We start from the raw sequence: 23,151 nt of genomic DNA, 5'->3' as shown, positions 1-23,151 counted from the left end.
CCAGCAGAAAGCACATTTTGAGGGCCTATGAAAACCCATCCATAACTGCTCTGTCAAAAAATACAAAGGAAAACCATTTACTATAGTTTGTGCAATGCTGATCTGCTTTTCTGCATTGCATGAAATAAGCCAGGCCTGATCTAGAAGCTAAACTACACTCAACTCTTACATCTAATAAGCCATATTTCTTAGGGGTATCATTTTTAAACAAACACTTCAAGGGGGACAGCCTTACTGTAAATTTATTCAAACTGAAATAAAGGATTCTCCCCAATATAAGCTACTGCAAGGATTTTTCATGAACGTACTGATTTCTGACATACTGATGCTTAGGGAATTGCATGCACACTGGCAACTGTTACACTTTAAATACATTAGGACAAAGCCAGTATATTTTACACAGCAAAGTGTATTTTAAATTCTGCAAAAATTCTGACCAGGACAGTCCTTCATGGATGGTACAGTTCAGCTCAGAAGCAAACACAAAGTAGAATCAGAATTCTCAGCTGCTGGGGCCCACAAAAATCTGTAACACCAGTGGCTTTTCACCTGAACAGTCCTTTAAGCTTCACTGCAGGAGGACAAAGTGAGGCTGGTACTCTTGGTGGTATCTGAAAAGTCCCTTTGCACTCCTTGTACTGATCATCTGCTTTGGATTTACACTGTGTTTGTAATTCCTCACGAAAATGAACAACAAAACCAACAAAACAAGTAAAAACCCTGCAAAAAAACCCAAAACACCAAACCAACGAACCAACCAACCAACAGAAAACCTGCAGAACCCAACCATCCAAAAAAACCTTTATTGTCCATGAAAACCGATTACATGACCCAAACTGATAATGGATTGCAGTTAAGGTCAAGCTGCGTAATGTTCACAGTCTACAGCTTTGGTAACAAATTGGGAAGGGGGAATTGGACATTGTTCCCCTTTAAATTATGCGATCCAGATTCTTTTGAACCATCCATGTTACATGTCACCTGTGCACTCTTCAGCTCTCTGTTCTTTTCTATGGCTCCTTGGTATATTCTGCCACCATCTTCTGAGTTATCATCCCTTCCCTTCATCTTGCTTCCTGCAAAATCAACTTTGTCCACTACTATGCATGGCTCCTTATCCCCAAAGAAGTCTGTCATTCCTTTCTGGCTAACTTGCCATGTTCTCATCATTGTGCTTTCCAAAGAGGTCAGTCTGCAAGCAGGTGACTTGCTCTTCTATAAACACACAACAAGCTAAGATATTTGCCAAGATCTCATTTAGCTCTGTGTGCAAAAATGACAGGTGCAACATCACGTTTTGAGACCAACACACACTGCTGTTGTGGGTTAATCCTGAGTGGCAGCTCAGGGCCACATGCCCACCCTGCCCCTGTGGGATGGGTCAGAGAATCAGAATGGTAAAAGTGAGAAAACTTCTGGGTTGAGATAAAAAAGTTTGATTTGGAAAGCAAAGCTGGGTGCCCAAGCAAGGCAAAAGAAGGAAGTCATCCACTACTTCCCATCAACAGGCAGGTGTTCAGCTATTCCCCCAAAAAAGCAGGGCTCCACCACACACAGCTGTTACTTTGGAAGACTTAATCCAAACACACCTCCTTCTTCCCCTAGCTTTTACTGCTGAGGACAATGTCATACAGGATGACATAGCCCTTTGGTCAGTTGTCCCACCTGTGTCCCCTCTCAGCTTCTTATAAAACTTGTGCTAGCGAGGCAGTGTGAGAAACAGGAAAGGCATCCATGCAGTGCAAAGCACCCCCAGGAGTAGCAAAAACATCCCTATGTAACCAACAGCGCAAACTCAAAACATAACTCCATACAAACTTCTATGAAGAAAATATCCCAACCAAAACCAGTACAATTGTCAAAAAACCCCCACTGGCCTAGATCAATAGGATAAAGACTAGACAATGGGGAAATTACTTCCAAGAGTAACTGGGGAGCAGCTTAGTGGAGAAAAGCTGGAGGAATTTGGTGGAAAGCATAAAAGGTGGGAATTGGTGTCAGAGGATTACACCATCAGCAAGAGCAGAACCACAGGAGAGGTTGATAGGTTGCTCTAGTGCCGCTTATCACCTCTCTTACTTCTGTCTCTACTGTTGCTGCTGGTCCTTATTTTTCCACGCTTTCCCTGCTGGCTTTCCACACTGCTACAGTCAAGACTGAAAAGCTTTCAGTGGCTAAAAATATTGTCTTTCTGCACTCACCTTCCCTCTCCCTACTAGCTCAGCCTTGTCAGTGGTTGAAGTTAGCATCAAAGTAAAATGAGGTTATAGCAACTACTAGATCAGCCCCTGCTACAAAAAATTGCTCTTCACCCAAGGTATTGGAATTATGCAAAGGACACTGGATCAATTCCAGAGCCTCCTGGAAGCATGGCTTTTGGCAAGCCTAGCCTGGGAGCAATGGCATAGAAAGGGTCGGGATTTTCAGATGTTTAGGCAGAACAGGTGAAGAATTTTTCTTTAACTCCCTTCCACATATCCTTTCTCTCAGAAATTATAGTGTAGTTAATCGTGGCTTTATTCTTAATTAGCAAAGAAGGGGGGGGGGGGGGGGGGGGAAGTGCTTCCAGAACAAAAAGTCCTAGGAAAAGTAATTTTGGACACTGTGTTTTAGTGAGTCACAAGTGAAGAGAGTACTTCTGGTTCACTTATTTACAGAGAAGCTAGAGTGCCAAGGTTCCCCCTCCCCTGCTTCCCATGCTGTAGCTCTTCTGTCAGACACCTCCCATCAGACACCGTGCCAATCTGTCCTGGTTTAAGAATGGCACTCCCCAATTTCTGCCCTCTCAAGACTCTTCAAACCAGACACCACTCTCTTGCTCCATTTCCCCCTCCCTCTGCAGTGTGCTGGAGAGGAGAACTGAAGGCACAAAAGGCAAAGATCGCAGGCTGAGATAAGAACTATTTACTGCAAACAGCAATAAGCTACAAAAAAGAACAGTAACAACAACAAACTTCCCAATAACAGAAATTTTGAATAATACTTCTAAAACCAAGATCTTTCAATACAGTGGACACAGATAGGCCTGTAGCCTCAATTATGTCAAAGATACTCTGCTGCCCAAATTAACTCTGGATCACAGCCTGAGTTTCCACACTTCTGTATCTTCTGTTAAGTATTTATGTTGGGACATTAATCACCATAGAAACTGTCCCAGGAACTCATTTCACAGTCAGACAACTCCACTGACTAACAGTGGCCTGCAGAAACAAGAATGTGTGGTTCTCTACTGCACTGATGGCTCATCTACCTATTCAAAGGAACAATTACAATACCTCCTCCCCTTTAATACCTAAAGCCTCCCGGATGCCAGCTCACATTTTGTAGTGGGGTATTTTATTTTGAATGCATGAATATCAAAACCTGGAATACCAGCTTCACTAGCAAAGGTCATTTCCAGGATGCTGTTAAGAAAAACACCCAGTGAAAGCAGACATCAAATTGTTGAATTTTACTTATTTAATAGTTAACTTAATAATCAGGACTTTCTTTTAGGTCTTCAACATTCTGTTGTAACCTGCATTTCCAAATGCTTAACAGTTATGGCAAACACTCTATTAAACATTTTTATAGCTTTCTGTTGAAAAGCAATTGACTGTACAATCACTTCAGTGCAGCTGACCCCTTGTTTAAACCTCCTGGGTTTAAACTTGCTTGACAAATATGCAGCACTGTTTTATCTATCACCAAAAATGTAAGAAGTTTTACTTAGGAAAAAAAAAAACACACAAGAAGATATATATTGCTTAGTTTTACTTCTGCAAGCTCACTAGGCTCACTGTTTCAGGAAGACCTGGAATTCTGTTAGTCACGTACTAAGAGACTTGCTAGAAAAACCTTATAATTTGAGCACTACAAAATGAAATGCTACTATATTTGTTCATTAATTTTGAGAGAAAGTATTTACTCAACAATAATATATTCATAGAATCGTATTATTTATATTAATTTCAGGTTTATTTTTACAAAACAGATGATTGCAAACCATTCTTTTTCTACAGATCACCTGAATTAATTTAAAAAAATTGCATTTCAACAGGGAAATGGGATAATACCTACATCTGTGGTAAAGTAAAATTATTTACCAAAAGCAAATTCCAATTTTTGGAAAAAAATAACCCCAACCTCTAAAAACACAACAGTCACAGAGTAAGTCCAGGATAACCTAGAAAAACTACCTGCACTTCTGATGCTGCATTAACTCATAGAATAGGAAAAAAAAAATTTAAACCTACAACTGAGAAGAGTAGGTTATTTGGAGACAGTGACCACTACGAAAGACTTTGAAAAGAAAACCATGCATTTCAAATCTATCAAACATTTGTATAAGTTTTAAGAACCAAAGTTCTCAATTACCATTTTTTTGAGGGTTTTCCTCTTTGACAATTTCGGAATTCTTGAAAGCCAGATGTTTCAATAAAGATATATAAAATACCTCTGTAGAATTAAGATTCAGTCATGCTTGAAAGGTGCCGTTGCCGTCTCTTAAACTGCTTTATGTTCCATTTGTACGTCTCCAGCATAAAAGGTCCATTGTAGACAAACAGCACAGTCATCTTGTCATTGTAAGTGAGATTCTGCAGGAGCTGGTGAAAAACACAGAAACCAAAGACAAAATAGCTAGATGTTCCCCATTATCGACAAAAAAAAATGAGTAAGATCTACGAAAAACCTTAGATCCCAAAAATATCACTATACTAGGATTACAACCTGAGAAGTGAAGTGTATTTGTTCCTAGAAACCCCCTCAAAGGGACTCATTCTTCATCCAATTTCCATGCATCACTATTCTTATTAGAAGAAAATTTTCATATCTAATCCGTACCTTCTTGCAGCCATCGATCTCACTGCTTTTTCTCTGTATCCAGAGAATAACTCCACTCCTCTGTGGGCACAGAATAATGTTTTTCCTTTTTTTTCCCCAGGGCAGGACAGGAGACAGTACACCCAAGTAAGTCTATGTCTCTCTTGTGCTTCTCTGAGTTAAGCAATTGCCATTAGTGGAAACTCAGAGCAGTCAAAATTACTTAGAAGTTGCACTGCTACCTTCTGGAGTAATTTCAGCACCTGTACTACTTTTCCGAAGTGTAACAGCCAAAGTTGGATACTTATGATAATCCAAATCACGCCAAACACAAGCCCAACAGACAAAGATGACATGCAAACCATAGATTATAAGCAGTGCTCAGGACGACATTGAATAATTTACCTGCAACTGATGTTCAACTTGTCACTTCCCTCTCCCTAGTCATTTAGGCATTACACCAGATGTAATTTCCCAAATTTTATGTTTGTACTGAAATGAATCCTGTTTTCGATAAAATTTCCCTACCTTAAGAATATTTAGAATTTCACTTTACAGGAAAAAAAGGATTAACTCCCAACATGGAAGTTATTTGTATGATTAATAAATGTAATCTGTTTCACCAGATTTGTATTAAAAATATTAATTTTCAAACTCACTTCTAAGAACATATTCAGTTCATCTACTCATGACAGCAAATCACAACTACTCAAAATACAGTATTCCTAATCAACTTTACTGCATATTAATTTATACCCCTTTCCTCTGCAGCTTGCTTAAAAATACAACCAGGGGAGGTGTCAACACACTGAAAAAGAGTCAAAGTGTTTCCTATATCCACTGGGTACACACATGGAGCTTGGCTTAGTACAACAAACTGTCAGACTCTCTAGTAAGTGGTGACATATAGCAGGGGCTCAGGAACTGCAGGTAAGCCATGAACAGAAGAGTCTGGCCTTCTCAGCCCAGCCTGTGCAGCCTTTTTAATTATCCTCTAATGCAGCCCATACAAACACTCTCAATCAACTAAACCTTTACACAATGTTCTCTCTCACTGATTTTTCTTGTGACAAGCCATTGCAACTTGCCATGTCACCTGCTTGTGGGGGGAAGAGGGAAGGGGTGCCAAGAATATCTTCAGCCACCTCTTCATAACCCTGTCTCCGGCTGCTGAATAATGCTGCAACATAGTCCTCGAGTTTCCTCTTACTATGATGTTGACTTTTCTGTTTTTTGAAGTCTGGAGACTTCTAAAATCCTGATTTTAATTTTAATCTTTCTGCATACTCAATTTTTCCCTGTCTCTATTCTTAGTAATTTGACAACAGACTCAATTTTTACACAGACTCTGGACCCCAGACAGCGATTTTCTACAACTCCTTAAATTTGGAAAGCATTAGAGTTAGTTGAGCTATCTGTCTTTCAACATCCAAATCATTCTGTTCTTTCCCGAAGTAGGAGAGCACATGGAAAACCTGATTCAATAATGAGAGGAATCACAAGAAGACAAAAGGGAATAGATAACACATAACAACAAAACAGATAACAGAACAACAGAATAGATAACAGAACAACAAAGAAGTAATGTGGTCAGGAAATGACCACATTGTATGGAAGCAAGCATACTGCAAGATCAAAAGGAACAAGAAGCATTACCTTCCATCTCCTTCAAGTAAGGTAAATGCTATGAGGCGGCCTTACTCACACCCTTCAATTGATATTTACTGAAGAAACAGGACATATTAGCCAGATTTTCTAAAATACAGTGTACAGAGATACAGGAGTGACATCTTAATGAAAACCAGAACACTTAGTGATTGCTTGTTTCCCTGGTGTGCAAGTAATACTTACTGTTTAAATTTTTCTTGGATCAAGCTCAACATTAGTCTCTGTTAATGGTGCAGGTGGACAGCCACCCTATTTACCCCTTTAAAGACTTGGCACTGCATGACTGCATGACTAGTAAGTCAACTGCCTTTTTTTTTCATTTTGCCCAAAAAGTACAATTGAACTGGTCACATTCAGCGCACTAATCTCCTCTTTTCTGAGTCTCTAAATCTCAGATTAATACAGGAAAACTATTCAAGTAATCATGTGGGACTCTTCTAGCTCTGATGTCAGCAGCACTAGCCTGCTCCTCCTCCAGTATCATCATCTGACTTGTCTGGAAATTAGTCTCTGCTACAGTGTGAATTTTGTGTTAGCTAGAGGCACTACCTTCTACAGCCTTTTCAATGGTAACCCTGTCCACTGGTGGCTAACACATGATACTTCCAGTGGGGCCACAAATCCAGAGCAGGTTTCTGAGGAGATGAGCCTTGGTCTAAGTTGTGTGAATTTTTGCCTGACTGTCCTTAAAATGGACAAATACTCTCTTTAATCCAAATTTCATAGGTAAAATACAGGTAAGTTATACAGTGTTTACTGGTGTATTATTACACCAAATCCCATTCTCCTACACTTGAAACTTCCTATTTCATTTTCTGCCACACACCTTTGGTGTAATGAGGAAGTACTGAGACGTTCTTTTTTTACAAGCAGTTTCCACAACCATTTCAAAAACTCTTCTCTCATTCATTGGATCCATTCCCTGAAAAGAAAAAAAAAAGTCTGTTCTCTCCACTATGTCATAAGCATCTGTATACAGGAAGAGCAATACCATACTATTGATTCTCACCTGATTTATTTCATCAACAACCCTGAAAGGACATCTGTTGAGTTCTTGCAGAGCCATCAGGTATAACATAGTGGAAACAGTTTTCTCACCTCCACTATGATGATACGGAGTCAATTCATGAAGTTCAGTGCTACTGTGGAATTTGACTCTAATGCGAATTCCATACTTCTCATACTCCTCCTGTGAAAGCCAGTACCTTTTAAACTCATTTTCTTTTTATTATAGCTTATTTTATGACGACAGGCAAACTAAAGGACATTTATACAAATGTACATGGGTCAACCAACTACTCAGGTTCAACTTAAAATCAATATATTAACTCTGGTTCATCTATATATATTAATCCTGTTTCATCAGTTTTCCTTCACTCTTGTTTACTTTTGCTACATAATTTCCAATACCATTCCCTTTCCTATGATTTGTTAATTGCTGTTAAGAAAGGATTTATATACAGTAAGAACATCAACAGGAAAATAAAAATCTTGGCTAGAATAAGAAGAAAGCATGCCCTTATAAATCCCATTAATCAGAAAAAAAAAAAAAGCCTTAGGATACTATCAATTTTAACAGTGGAGTAATGGTGTTTGCGTACGTTGTGTACCAATCTGAACTTCTTCAAGTGCAAGCAGCTCAAAATCCATCAGGACAGCCATTTTCATTTCATACTTCAATGGGAAAACCACACACAAGGATTCCAATGCTGGCTTTCCTTTAACAGGAAAGTGAAACTTGTCAGCAGCCTCAGCTGACACACCTTTTGCTTTTAAATAGCTTTATTGCTCCTTCTGTGTTTTCTCTTTCAACAAACTTTTATCTAAAAGACAGTTTTTTGTATAATATAGATCTGTCAAGGTAACTACCAAAATACAAGGGTAACACATGTGGCTCAAAAGAAGGACCGTGCAATGAAATACATTCATGCTTAAGATTAAAAAGAAATCTTCAGAGGACTCTCTCTGATTCCTGAAGTTCTGTTCAGTGGCCACTGAGTTCACTTAGTTGGTCAGAGCACAACGCTAACAACACCAAAGTTGTGGGTTCAATCCCTGAATGGGCCATTTACTTAAGAGCTGGACTTGATGACCCTTCCAAGTGCTTCCAACTTACCTGTGATTCTGTGAGTTGTTCTGATTACAATTTCACTTAAGGAGTAATTAGCTCCAGAATCTAAGGTCTCTAAGCCCACTGTAATTTCAGATGCATTCAGATGTAGGTTTGAAAAAGTGAAGATACAGGCTAGCAAACCAAATTAAAATATTGATGTGAAACACAGCCACAATGGCATCAGTCACACTATTTTGATTGCCAGTTTGTATAGCTGAGAGATTTTCAAACACCTGATAAAAATGATGCTCAAAACTCCTTGTGGTGTCAGCAGGGTGAGGGTTATCATGGCCAGCAGTACAAATTCTGGCTAGTAAGTGTTACCAAGGAAAGTCAAGACTGTTCCCAGAGGCTTCTGCTAGAATGTTAAGGAAGAACCCAGTGAAGTGTTCCACACAGTATCACAGAGTCGCTTTGGCTGGAAAAGGCCTCTGAGACCAGAGCCCAACCCATGACTGAACACCAGTCTGGGAAATAGACCAAGGCACTGAGTGCTCTGTCCAGTCATTCCTTAAGCATCTCCAGGGATGGTAACTCCATCACCTCCCTCCTCAATCCATTCCATGTTTAATCACCTTTTCTGTAAAGAACTTCCACCAATTCTTCCTATTATCCACTGGTGACAGCAGGTAGTGTCACCAATGACATCCAGAGGTCTCAAGATTCCTGTAAGGCAGACTAACAGAGGCTTGAACTTCAGTGTCACAGAAATATCTCTAATAAAAAGTAAGTCTACCTCCAGAGTCTCCCTCTTCTTATCTACACCTGAGGCAAAAGATTCTCCTCCAGAGAAGAGCAAGGAGTGCAAACTTGAGAACAGATTATCCACCCTTCTAGATTGTAGTAATTGATCCCTTGAGGAATGAAATTTTACTCACTGGCACAATACTGCTAGCTAATCTCTGAAAACTATTTGTGACATCTTTGCTATAGAAAAGCAACACCTTCCAAAGAAGAGATTCAGAAAGGCACTCCACACATCTTTTGCTTTTAAATAGCTTTACTATTCCTTCTGTGTTCTCTCTTTCAACATACTTTTATCTAAAAGACAGTTTTTGTGTAATATAGATTTGTCGAAGTAACTATCAGAAGACCTTAAAAGTCTATGTTTTAATGTTCTACTTTTTCATATTACTAGTTTCCAGGTAAATGTTTTTATGCAGTTCATATAAAGAGCCTTACCAGTCACTCTTCTGCCCTGAGTAGTAACTGCCACTGCTATTTTCAGAAAAGCTGCTTGAGTAATTTACAAGAAAAAAATATAAGCCAGAAAAAAATTGTGTCAACTTTCACTATTATGTAGTCTATGCGTTAACATATGAAAGTCTTGACATCATAATTTCAGTGATCAATTGAAAACAAACTATCAAATTTCCCTCTCCAGTTCATTGCACTGAATACTTCTCTACAAGTTCTACTGATGCTTTAAACTCTTCACCAGAGGTAAACCCTACCTACAGAAGTTACTGAGAAGGTAACAGGATGGGCCAAATGACAGTTGCTTTTTCAGAACTGATCAAATGCCTCAGACTTCAGCAGAAACTACAAGCAGAACCAAATCAATTCAACACCTAATAACTGAACATTTGGATGATAATAGAGGATAAAAATTAGCTGAAAATTCAGAATTGAATAATGAGCTTAATAAATCTGAGTGACAGCTAAGTAAATACAATGTTTCTAACTAAGCTTTGTAAGTTGCAGGCCTATTCCAAAAGCCAGGAGGTGAAGTCCTAGTCATCTGGATAAAGACTCACTTGCCTTCAATCAGACTGATAAGTCAGTTCTAATAAACTGAAAATATTGAGTAAAAGTTCAATACTTTTAAAAAAAACCATCTCCACGACAACTTGTTATTTCTCTCTGGCAATATATAACCAAATCATTATGCAAGAAAATATGAATGTTATATAAAAAAAATCAATCATACCTCATTTTCCATATGAAGATCAACTTCACCAACACACTGCATAGAGCTAAAGAACTTACTGAACTTTCCATTAATTTGTTCAATCATCACTTTCAAGAGGTTTAGCCACTTTTCTTTGACCTAAAAGCAGACATATCCATGTAAAATCAATTTAAGATCTGAATTTTCCCTCAGAGATAGCATTTACACTGAAAAAACATCATAATTAGCATCTCAGTTTACACTCAAAACAATCTGAAATGTTACCATTTATTTCTGTACATACATTTCTACAATGGCATAGAATTATAATAATGATACAGAAGTAACTTCAGTATTACCTGTGAAATGTTTTGCTTATAGTTATTCAACTCATTTTTTTTTTCCTCTAGATATTCTGTTAACTGTTGTATTTCTTGTGTTTGCTTATTGTATTCTTCAACAACCTGCCAGAATAAAAAACAAGCAGTCCGCAAAATATCTACTAATTGTAACCCTGACTGTACATTGTCACACTGCATCGGTACTGTTCAAACACAATTACACAGACTACTGCACTGCACACTAAACAAGACAGATTTCTAACTTTAAAGCAAGGAAACAGTAAAGCTTTGTTTCTCTCAGATTATCGCAACTTTTGTTTTTGTTTGAAGAACCTACTTTAAAACTGAGTAGATGCAGAATCTGGCATTTACAGCACATTGTTCCTACTATCTAGCTTATTATACCAAGAGAGATAGCACAGAGTGGGAAACAAGTACAATGTGTGTAGAGGGGGAGGGAAAGCAATGAACATACCGAAGCACTGATGCCTGTGAAACAGGAAGCCCTGGTTTTCTCTTCATTCAGAAAAGCATCAATTTCTTCCAATGTGTTTGGAAGAGTCTGAAACGCCTACAAGACAAAGGATTGCACATGTTACAAAGCAATACTAATGAAGGACTTAAGTTTTCTTAAAAAAAAAAAAAAAACAAACCATAAACTATTTTGTTACTTTTAATCAGGGTGTCACATACTCAAAATTTAAAAGAACAAGATTCCCCCACTAACTATTCTGGACAGAGAAAGAAGGTTGGAAGTGCTTCTACATAATTAAGATACATAATCAGTTATGTATCACAACTTAGTTGCCTAAGTTGTGCAGGCACAGATACTCAGAAATTCAGTGTAAGACATGGACTATGCTAGACAAGACATGCAAATTAATACTTCTAAGAGGCTGGGTACAGACCTCAATTCTTTGGTGTTGCTCCCTTAGAGCAGGAAGGTAGAAAAATATGGCATCTATTTCTGTGAACACGAGACTGTGGATTTCAATTGAAATCACAGGTCTAATTTTCTCTCCTCTGAGCACATAACAAAGTGGTAGTCAAAGGACATCTCAAGTGGTTTAAAAGGCTAACCACAGTAAAAGAAGTACATATAATCCTTTACTGGGAGCCTTCTAATAAAAAAAAAAATGCATTATTCTTTCCAGGAGAAGTTAGAAATTCAAGATATGTAAGATTTCTTTTTGTACATACAACTTTAAATTCTTCTGGAAAACCTTGATCCGGACCCAATCTGCAGACTTGTCGAGCCTGTTTCATCAATTCCATGCACTTCTCATAAAGAAGTTGCTTCCTATTATCCAGTTCATGAAAACGTCGCTGTTAGAAATATTAAATATTTTTAAAAATCACCACCATCTTTTTTTTAAATATTATTGTGAATTTCCAGGGCTAACTCTAGAACACTAACAATAAACCACATCTGAATCAGAAAAAGTAGGTGAAACCAGACTATTAAAATACCAAAACAATTTGCTTCAACTAACAAAACTCATTATACATCTCTGCTCATCAAGTCAACAGATGCCAAGGTAAACTGATCAAAAGCGAGTTCTTCAGAAATATCTAAATTTCTTTTCTCTCACAAGTGTGCATGCAGACTCAAGCATTATCTTCCCAAGTTTTACTGTTGTGTACTTCAGCTAAATATAGGAGCCCTCCAGTGGTGAAAAAATTTCAGTTTTCAATTGAAATCATACAGTTAGAGAAATGCTTGTTTCACAGTTTTAAAAATAGGACACAGACATTGATAGTCACAGTCATTGTCATTACTTTCTGGAAGTGTAACTGATTGTTATTAACTAAATACAACATAAGCAGTAGTAAAGATCATTAGTAATCTTGTCACACTCACAAGAGTTAGTAACCTGTTCTCAGCAGCTATCAACTCAAAAAAAACCGGTTCTTCCCTCCCTCTCCACTAAGCACTATGAAAAAGATCTTTGCATTACAGATAAGCATTTCACAATCTCCACAAATACACTGTAAAATATTTTTCTATACTGAATTGGTGTTTTCAGAAAGGTTGGAAAATTTTTAAAAGAGGCTTTTTTAGACCATCCCTACTTCTATTGCAGAGGAGGGAAATGGAGTACTGGCATTAGAGCTGTACAGATAAAACAGTAAAGGGAGGATGTCTCCCCTTTTCTTTCCAGCCAAGATCTCAAGCTATACTGAATTAGCATAAATGTTATTGTACAGCACAATAGTTACCTTCCACTGGATATCTACAGATGCCCTGTTATAGTTTTTTTGATCCCACAAATATAAAAGTCAAATGGCTTCATCTGAAATATTTTGACATGATAATGAAGGCAAAAGATACTGTGAGAGGCACCCATTTCTTTTTTTCTACAAGAAGCATAAATTTTTGTGTTTGATCATTTCCAGAGCCCAAATCAATTCTGAATCAACTGAAGTGGGGAATCTTAATTCTCAATTGTATATAGAGCTCTCACTCGAAGGGAGGTCTGCAGAGCTGCATGAAACAAGCGTTCAAGTTGATCTGTAGGCACTTAAAATCTGAAACAGATTCAATATTCAACAGACTGAATATGCCTGATCCAAGCTACAGTAAGTAAAATTCTTCAGTGAAGAGGAAAATATATAGTTGGCAGGAGAAACTTCTGTATGTGACAGAAAAACTAGAAAGCAATAGATATTTGATGTTAGTATCAAGCATGTACTAGAATAAATGCACTGACAGTTCAGCAAGTCAATTTTCAATTTTCCCTCAAGTTTGCCAGTTTACTGTCAATGCCCACATGCAAAATAAAATTTAGACAAATATAAATATACAACTTTTGATTCCTTATTTCTTCTATATATTAGAAAGTATGTGGCAGTGTTAATGCTCATGTTGGTTTAATGAGGGGGCCTGAATGGGACACCACTTGACTCATACACATCTTTTACTAGGAAGGAGGCAATTTTAAAAAATCGTCAGAATGCTACAAATAACAATTCCTGTCTACTGATCTGACCAGGCATCTGTGTACTAGTCCAAGCTTCTCCCTAAATGATGACGATGTCTACAGAAACAACTAGAAGCATTACATGAATTTCCCACTAACAATACACATTACTGACATGAGGTTCATGGCTTTGTTAAACTTTCTTACTCGTTACTGAGTACTAGTAATTAAATGATTTTCACTGAACTTTGATAAACTGAGTAAAAGATGCATCATGGGTAAGAACTTCTATAACAATGGTTTTCTAAGTAACATGCTGGACTTCATCTGTGTGTTCAAGCTACATTCTGTTCTTCTTAAAAAGTTCTCATGTGCCTAATTTTCCTGCAAGTGATGGTAACTATAACTTGAGTGGTTTTGTAACTACATGCTAAGACCATTCTTTTTGCAAGTACCTGTCTATGTAAAAAAAACTATCTACTACCTTTCAAACTGCTTTCCAATTTTTACTTTCATCTTTATGATCAAATTGAATTACTAGCTTATAGTTGACTGAACTCTTGAAAGACAAGGAAAAATCCCCAACTTACCACCCTATACTTTGACAGTTCATTCCCGAGTGCATTGAAAGATTGTACTACTACACAAATACAAAAATTGACCCTTGCAGCAATCCACAAGCAATGACAGCATCCTCTACTCTTAGAAATGTGTACTTGCTGTGAACTAGCTCCTCTGACTTTTCACCTGAAAAGAGCACTGTGGGAAAGACATTCTGTGTTGTCCCTGTGAGCCAGCAGGCCTCCTGAAGATAAGGAGAAGCCCTGTATCTCTCCTAAAGGAATTCCAAGGTTGTTACCATGGGGACCAGAAGAAGAAGAAGAGAGAGTTGAGAGATATGGACTCTGGCTGGCTCAAGAGTGACGTGGCTCCCTGGGTGTTGACTGAGAACTTTGTTTCTCTTTTATGACCAATGGGCACTATATATGTGTCAGATGGGTGTCAATATCTGGAAAGACTATAAAAGTTAAGTTGGTTTAATAAAACGCCTCTTTTTCGCCCTTCTGTTGGAGTCGTCTCTTATTATACTGTGTCGCGCTCTATAGCGACATCTGGTGGCCGTCCTCCGTGATTACAACGGGCTGTAAAGAGAAAAAAAAGTTGAAGGGTACCCTACAAAAATATGAGTGAAGGTAGCAGGGACGCTGCGAAGGTCCGGACCTAATTCCGTTGTGTCAAACCTTATTTGGAGCACAGAGAAAAGGACAGGATGAGTGGTTCTTCAGTGGGAACAAAATGAATAGGTAATTGTATTGATTATTAGGTGGATGGAAGCATGGACCCTCAAGGAATGTGTGGTAAAGATGGTAATTTAAGACAGAGTAAAGGGAATTACAGGCTTACACTGAGATTCCAAAAGTTAAGTTAGTAGATGTTACTTTTGCTTCATTTTCTTGAATTCTCTTATGAAGAGGTTGGTAGTACTGAGAAGTGTGTCTTGTACCATCTCCTTTTGAAGGGCACTGACGGTCCCAAAAATAGGGAATTTGATATACCTAAGGGAGAAGTGTTGCCTTTGCATAGGAGTTGAACTAGTAGCTGAAGTCCGCACCTTGAGCAACTAGGTTGGTTGTTCATTATGATAGCAGCAACCAGTTGCAGGGTTAAGTGGATGCTACTTAGTTCTGAATGGTGACTAGGCAGATGACTTAGTCTCTGACTCTGAGTGGGAGAAAGTGATTAGAGGTGAAGGTGTCGTTCTGCTGCAAATGTGTCATCTGGAAATTGTGAAGTCTGTAACGGTATTTGAAGATCTGTCTTTATGCATTTTGTTTGTATATGAACCTTAAGACTGTGAGGGTGTGTGTGTGTGTGTGTGTTGTGGAGTTGGTAGAAGTTGGTTAAGTGAATGAAGAATGGATCCTCCATCTGATTGGATTTTTGCAAGGGCCCTGCAGAAGTCCTTAGCAGTTGTATTTGCTGGTCGAATACAAAAAGGGGGAATTGTGGGAAAGACATTCTGTGTTGTCCCTGTGAGCCAGCAGGCCTCCTGAAGATAAGGAGAAGCCCCGTATCTCTCCTAAAGGAATTCCAAGGTCGTTACCATGGGGACCAGAAGAAGAAGAGAGAGTTGAGAGATATGGACTCTGGCTGGCTCAAGAGTGACATGGCTCCCTGGGTGTTGACTGAGAACTTTGTTTCTCTTTTATGACCAATGGGCACTATATATGTGTCAGATGGGTGTCAATATCTGGAAAGACTATAAAAGTTATGTTGGTTTAATAAAACGCCTCTTTTTTGCCCTTCTGTTGGAGTCGTCTCTTATTATACTGTGTCGCGCTCTATAGCAACAGAGCACAGCTTCCTAATAAGACCTATCAAGAGAAGAATCATTCGGTCTCTTTTCTGTCCTCCAAAAAAGACATTTAATTACTGTATGAAGAAATGAGCTATGAAAGAATGGTAAAATAGCTCTATTACTCTGCTGCACCTTCTGGTTCATCTTGAGCTTGTGTTTCCCATGTGGGTTGGAGCTACTTGTTTATGGACAGCCTGAGAATAAAGTAATCCTTCAAGTAACACCTGGCCTTTTCACACACTTTTCATTGCAACACAAAAATCCAAGACAAGATGACTAAGTGGCACATTTTCACAGCAGCTTAGTTGTCTTAATTGAGGATGGCAAAGCTACTATTCTGCTTTAAATGAAGAGGTCGAAGTCAAACTACAGAAATTAAGGCCAAATATTTAGCAGTACTAACAGCCACTTCTAAACAAAGACAGAGAAGCATCCTTTTCAACAGCATAAAGGCTTCCCAGTGAGATATTTTCAAAGTAGATACCCCAATATTCATAAATATTGTTACCTGTAGAGCTCTTAGTTGTAGAGTTCCTTCTTTGTACTCTGATTGTAGTCTGTTCTTCTCAGCAGTCACCCTGGTCATCTGAAAAGCCAAATTTACTTTGACGACGTTCAATGGTATGATCCTCTGCACACAGGGAAACAAAGCAGGTTTTTTTTCACCAAACTCAAAACTGATATAACCACTAGTTTAGAAACTACCTGTCCTTTTAGTCATAGCATACAATCTCATACTGTGTTCAGGTCATCAATACTGCTGTCAAATTCAATGAAAAGTGATCACCCGAATTCTTTAGGAGGTATAGTCCACATGTACTTTTACTTATCTACAGATGAATATATAATTTCCACAAAATATATATAAATACACATATGTAGATACATATACACATGCCTACTTTCAACTTGCAATTTTACATCAACCCTCCCTCCCCCATTCTCTTTCCCATCACTATATACTATTATGTGAAATATAAAAAGGGCTAAGGCCATCTCAACTGTTACTCAGAGAGAAGAATCCAACAGGTGGATATTGGTGGACACTACATGTAACAGAGATGGAAAAAGGTCAAAACATAAACACAAAAGACATACGCATCTTGTAATGACATTGCAGTTGACTGACAAGACGTACAACAATTCATATCTGATGTCTTAACTGGAACAGCGCATGACAACTAAACGAGGCTGTATTTGGGAAATTATGTAACAGACTTTAATGATCACTAGAAACTGGTTAGAGACATTGACATTAAAATGTTTGTGTTTTTGCAAACAAGTCAGCCTCAGGAACAGTCTAGAGGCTTCAAAACCATCAACACATTGTTTACTGTCTAAAGGGTAGCTACAATTATGGGCCATTGAAAGCAACTGTTTATCATGTCTTTATGAACAGCATATAAATACAAATACATCCTCTCCCTTAATGAAAGGGAGGATAAGATTTCTACTGCAGACCTAGGGGACCTACAAGATAAAATTTTGAAGGCACTAGCATTTGACTACAGTGGTGAGCCAAGGTCTGAGATCTTCACTATTTGTCACTTTAACACAAAGTTTATACAGTATGAAGTTGGGCACAGGAAAAAGTTTACTCACTTCCAATTCTCTTAAGCAATTTTAAAATAATTATCAGAAATACAGACTGAAAAAAAAAACTAGGAGATGAAAAAAGGAAAAAGTTAAGATTATTCAATAATTAAGAAAGCTAGCTTGAAAACACTGACAGTAACAAATGCTGCATGCCTCCTACTTAAATTACATTAACTGGAATCTTCATAAAAGTGGAACACATACCAAGTTAAAAATACTTACCTTCATGAGATGCTTCAATTCAGTAACAAGTTCTGATTTTTGTTTATTTATTTCTTTGATCTTTACATTTGCCAGCTGAAATTCCTTCTCTAGGTCAATAGCATCTTGTTCCAGCTGTCTTAAACTACGGGAGAAATCAATATTTGATTAATATTTGATTTGTGATTAAAAATAAATCATAATAAAAATACAAACATTATTAAACTTGATGACAAACCAACAGTTAGCAAGAACAGGAATTTGTAATCATAAACATTCCAAACACACTGGAGGCATTCCCAGCCTGTGCACTTTAAACCAAAGAAATACAACAGACAAAAAAGTAACAGTTAAAGAAACTCCACTTTTGGCTACTAACAGCAGCATTGAGCAAGCATAGTCCCTTACTTCTGTAAATTTCAAATTCGAGAAAAAAAATCAGCGCAAAAAATGAACTCTTCTTCTTCTGATACCTCTTTACAACAATACAACACAGGTGAGTTCAGGAAGTTTACTTAATTCTTACATAGTCTAGCCAAAAAAATAATTGTATCCTCATCTCAGTGCAGAAAAACAAGAGTTTTCACTTGTTTTAGACCTTTGAAACATGGAAAAGAGAAACAATGATTTTTACTGAGCTGTAAAGCATTTGGAGATCTTCCAAAACTGCTGAACAGGCCAAGAGGATGATACAGGAAACTACAAACTGGTCATTCTCACTTCGATCCCTGGGAAAATTGTAAAACAAGTCCCTTCAGGAAGCAATTCTAGGGGCATAATGGAGGTGGTGATCATGGAGATTCATCAAGGATTTACAAAGGGCATACCATATCTTGTGAACCCAACTGTAAAACAGAGGTGACGAATATCAGGTGGTTGCTACTTAACGTCAATTTTAGCTTTCTGTTAGGGTGAGTACCTGACAGAAACTCACCTCCACACATATAAATGAGACAACAGCAGCTGACAGAAGACCAAATAATACCCTGCACCTTGGCTACACCCAGGCCCGCCACACGAGCCATGAGTCCATGAAACGCCCATCTCCACAAGCCCAGAGGAGCGCAGGGCCATGGGAGCAGATGGGAGTGCAAATTCAGGACTCAGAGAAAGGGACATCCTGTCCCAGGACAGCCTCAGTACCAGTGTCCAGGTGTGAAACCCAACAACCTAGTCAACTGGATTGTTGGACTGGGGGGGTTGCCTTCTTGCACTACAATTGAATCAGAGAATTGGTTGGGTTGGAAAAGACCTTAAGATCACTGAGTCCAACCACTAACCCAACAGTGCCAGATCCTTCACTAAACTGTGTTCCTAAGAACCACACCTACATGTCACATTACAAACCAAAAAAGTAACTGAAATAAAACAAAAAACCACTCTTCCAGGCAATGATACAGCTCTCATGTAATTTCAGGCTCTGAAATGCAAAAGTAATATCTGAAAATACTATTTTCAAGTAAGTCTACAGGGGTACTACACTGGGCTTCAAGAAGAGTGAACGCATGCCTGTCTGTGACTCCGGACTGAACAGCAGCCCTCTATCCTAATTTAAGTCGTGGCACAACCCTTGGTGACAGCTCTCCTGGAAGAGACAGTCACACCACCTTTCCACCTTCCTTCCTCTTCAACAAACCAGTTATTCTTCACTGACTGCAGTTCACCTGGAAACCCTGTGGCTTTATGGCTCTTTCACATTTTAGTGGGCATTTCTGTCTGCATTAGCAGTACTGTGAATGCACCAAACATGCCACAGTATATTTGTGGGATCCTCTGAGTGACCCAAATTTCTCACTGTGGCTGAGCAGCCTCACTGCTGACCAATTACTGTGAAGGTTCACCTGGGTTACCAATTGCTCACTGAAGCTCATGAACACATGGATACCTTTTTGAAGCAGCAGAGTGTAAAAATTACATAGAGGAGACAAAACAGCATTCCTACTTACAATGTAGAAGATACCTAAAACAAAAAAGTAATTATACAACATAGCAAGTGATCTTGTTTCTGACAATTTTGCTATTATCTCAGTGGAGATTGCCCTGTATCTCTGTTCCTAAAGGCCAAGTCCTCCAGTTTCACTAGTCATCAATTCAGTGTCAAAAGAAACGTCAGTGTGTACGGGGTAGCATTAGTGTCCCTGAGTGAACAGAGTCCTTCAACCTCTGCAGTCAAAAAGCCACTAGATTCCTCCTAAGCTGTTCAGCCCCCAGCCCAGACTTTGCACATCCTGTAGGATAGCATAGTGCTGAACATTGTATTACAGAACAGACATTATGGGATGCAGCAGAAAAGCATAGGACTTTTACTATTACACATTCAAGAGTGCAAAAAATGTGAGGAAAGGGAGGAACTAGGTAACTTGAAAAATAACACGTATAGGAAAACAGAGGAATATGAGGATAAGAGGGACACTTAGATGTAAATAGTGGGCTGGTTGCTACCCTTGCCCAGCCATGCCCAATTGGCACATTCTCTTTTAACTCAACTCTGTTCCTCTCTCTTTTCTTGCATTCTACTCAGCACTCATGTGCTTGGAAGTCTAAGTGCAAGCAGTTGTAGTCAAATCACAAGTCAGAGGGGGGAGCCTGCTTGTCTGTGATGGCTGCACCTGCCTGGAGAGACCAGAATGAGTATACCACAGGATGATGCGATTGTCCATGCTGCCAGCACCATGGTACAAGTGTGCAAAGGAGTGTCTGACCCGTAATAAAGACCAAGGCACACAAGTCAGCAAGTGGCCCAGGAGCCAAGACGGTATGCAAGCCACTAAGGGTGATACCACAGGAAGAAATGGCTACTGGAGGGATCAACCTGGCTGACAGAGACTGCTGCCATGCGTATGTACTTATGGGTAAGATGGCTGGAGTACTGCCGATGGGGTGCAGACCGGAGGAGTCGTGGCTACCTCTGTACATATATATTACCTCTGTATCTCTGAGACAAGGACCACAGAATGAGCTACTGGGAAACTAGGGAATTACAGCCAGTTCAGCATGCAGGCACACATGGGTGCGGGAGGCAGTCTCTACAGGCCAACAGAAGCAGGGATACAGCCTCAGGGATTTGCATTTCCAGGTACAAGCAATTCAGGAGACTGAGGTCTAGGGACAGTAACTGTGCGGATTCAGAGTGCCTGGAACCAGCCGCCAATGGGATCCACACTGCCCACAGATATGCATAGACAATGCACCAGGGTAATCCCATGCTGCTCAGACACAGCATGAACATGAGGCAACCACTGGTATTGCATCTGTGCAGTTGTTCTGCATGACCACTGTGCAATGTGTAACTCCACACACATATGCTGTTCAAATGTATTCTGTGCGTGTCTAGTGGCAAGTCAGGCTTAGCTTCACTACTTGGATACATAGAGAAGCATTAACCGGCATCAGCTTCATCTTCCTCTCAGTCTGCTGGATCCAGACTAATTTCTCTCATTTTTTGACTGCTGTGTCCCACACCATTCATGGATTCAAATTAGGAGACCACAGTCTGGATTAACTGAAGACTAAATAAGTAAAAAATGTGACTCTATGGTGACTCTTGGTTTGTTTTATCTTGCCCAGAAGTCAGTACCAAGGATTATGAACTGCATCCTGTACTGTTTAAGACTCCTGCCAGTGACATGGAAGAGCAGAGAGAGGCCCCTGCTGTTAGGTTTTTAGACACTGAACTGGGAGGGAGCAATAAGCCCGCAGTTCACAGAGGTCTACTGAAGCTGGGGAAGAGGCTGACAGAAGATTAGTGAGATTCAGTAAGGACAAATGCAGAGTCCTGCCCTGGGAAGACAGTGGGTCTGGCAGTAATACAGACTCAGGACAGACTGGCTGCAGCAAAGCTGCAATGAAGGACCTGAAGCCCTGGTGGACAGTGAGCTGTGCATAAAGGCAGCAAACTGGCAGCAACCAGGCTGTATGATTAGAAGCACAGGCAAGATAAGTGATTTTTCCTCTCTGTTCAGCACTGCACACAGTTTGGACCACTGTGCTAAACCTCAACAACTTGGTACAAACTCAGAGAGCAATCAAGATGGTTAGGGGCTACAGCACACACTCCACAGTGCAGGATGAGGGTGCTCTGTTTGTTCACTGTAGACAAGAAACTAGTAACAATAGTCCCATATCTTTCCACAACAGAAACCACTGACAGGATGGAACAAAGTTCTCTTATGAGATGCACAGTAGAAGAACCGATAGACAGTGCTCCTAGGTTAAAACAAGAAAGATCCAGACTGGATGTTAATGTTGTCTACACTGCCTACTGGGAGTGTGTGCTTAAATTAAATACCTGTTCAACCATGCCCTGACTTTGCCTTATGACATATGGTAACAGAAAAAAAAATTGCAGAGGCCCATAAAGACAAGAGATATGTAATGAATGGTACTATGGACAACTGGAGTCCTACCCAATCCCTGACATGCTTTCTTAGTACCATTTATACACATCATGGCACTATCTAGGTATGTGCTACAAGGTCAGAACGATAACATAATATCTGAATAAATACATGCAGTGATATTTAACTGGAATCCTATGATTTTACTGCAGAAGATCATGTGGAACATTGCTACATGTCATAATTTCTAAACACCTTCCTTGTCTTGATTATCACCTGTATCTAATGCTCAACTACTCGTTACTTTTTAAGAGTAAAAGCACGCTGAAGTAAGAGAAAACAAAACAAAAATCTCTGTTTTTAAAATGATAATATAGATATTAAAGATTTTTTCATAGATAACATAGCTTGTTTCCTACCTATCATACTTCACACCAATTTTTGATTCCAACTGCCTCCTCCGGTTTCCTCTCTCTAAAAGCTCCTTCTTCTCTTGCCTGAGCTTATTGTCCTTGTGATCCAGAAGTTTCTGTCTGTCGAACAGTGCAGTCAAACGTGCATCCAATGACTTTAAAGTATTACTGATGTCCTGAAATAAAAGAACACGGACCACTAGCATTCTTACTGCATACCATGCTAACATATGCATGCTCTGCTTAATGCATGACAAAACGGCTAATAGTTCACAACATACACAGTTACTGAAATCACTTCTACCTGTCGTTGGTTTTCCAGCTGTCCTCTTTCCTCTGTATCCACTGAACTAGTGAGATACTGTGCCTCCTTCAAGCATATGTTACTAGAGAGGTTTTGTTTTGTGTAAGAAGATACTTTAATAATGTATTTTTCTTCCGCTGTATACATTTGCCTCAGATTGGTTTCCTGTATGACCTAAGAAATACAGAAAATATTAATGTGACA

The 23,151-nt window shown here is 39.1% G+C and overlaps 1 protein-coding gene across 2 annotated transcripts in view; it reads right to left on the bottom strand.

Annotated features, from left to right (window-relative positions):
- Positions 1 to 2,430: 2,430 nt before the first annotated feature.
- Positions 2,431 to 23,151, bottom strand: part of SMC5 (structural maintenance of chromosomes 5) — a 45,015-nt gene continuing 24,294 nt past the window's right edge. For both annotated transcript variants that reach the window (XM_041422172.1, XM_041422173.1), the window contains 11 exons: positions 22,948 to 23,121; positions 22,650 to 22,819; positions 17,915 to 18,038; positions 16,605 to 16,727; positions 12,017 to 12,142; positions 11,292 to 11,387; positions 10,835 to 10,939; positions 10,515 to 10,634; positions 7,481 to 7,660; positions 7,298 to 7,393; positions 2,431 to 4,586 (listed from right to left, as the gene is read on the bottom strand). In XM_041422172.1, coding sequence (XP_041278106.1) covers positions 4,446 to 4,586; positions 7,298 to 7,393; positions 7,481 to 7,660; positions 10,515 to 10,634; positions 10,835 to 10,939; positions 11,292 to 11,387; positions 12,017 to 12,142; positions 16,605 to 16,727; positions 17,915 to 18,038; positions 22,650 to 22,819; positions 22,948 to 23,121 — 1,455 coding nt within the window. In that variant the 3' untranslated portion in view covers positions 2,431 to 4,445. The remainder of the gene's footprint in view (positions 4,587 to 7,297; positions 7,394 to 7,480; positions 7,661 to 10,514; positions 10,635 to 10,834; positions 10,940 to 11,291; positions 11,388 to 12,016; positions 12,143 to 16,604; positions 16,728 to 17,914; positions 18,039 to 22,649; positions 22,820 to 22,947; positions 23,122 to 23,151) is intronic.

Source organism: Onychostruthus taczanowskii, unplaced genomic scaffold (assembly GCF_017590055.1).
Source record: "Onychostruthus taczanowskii isolate IOZ18803 unplaced genomic scaffold, ASM1759005v1 scaffold72, whole genome shotgun sequence".
In the NCBI taxonomy this organism is placed as follows: domain Eukaryota; kingdom Metazoa; phylum Chordata; class Aves; order Passeriformes; family Passeridae; genus Onychostruthus; species Onychostruthus taczanowskii.
The sequence above is the reverse complement of the archived record's forward strand: the minus strand, read 5'-3'. Positions and strand labels throughout refer to the sequence as shown.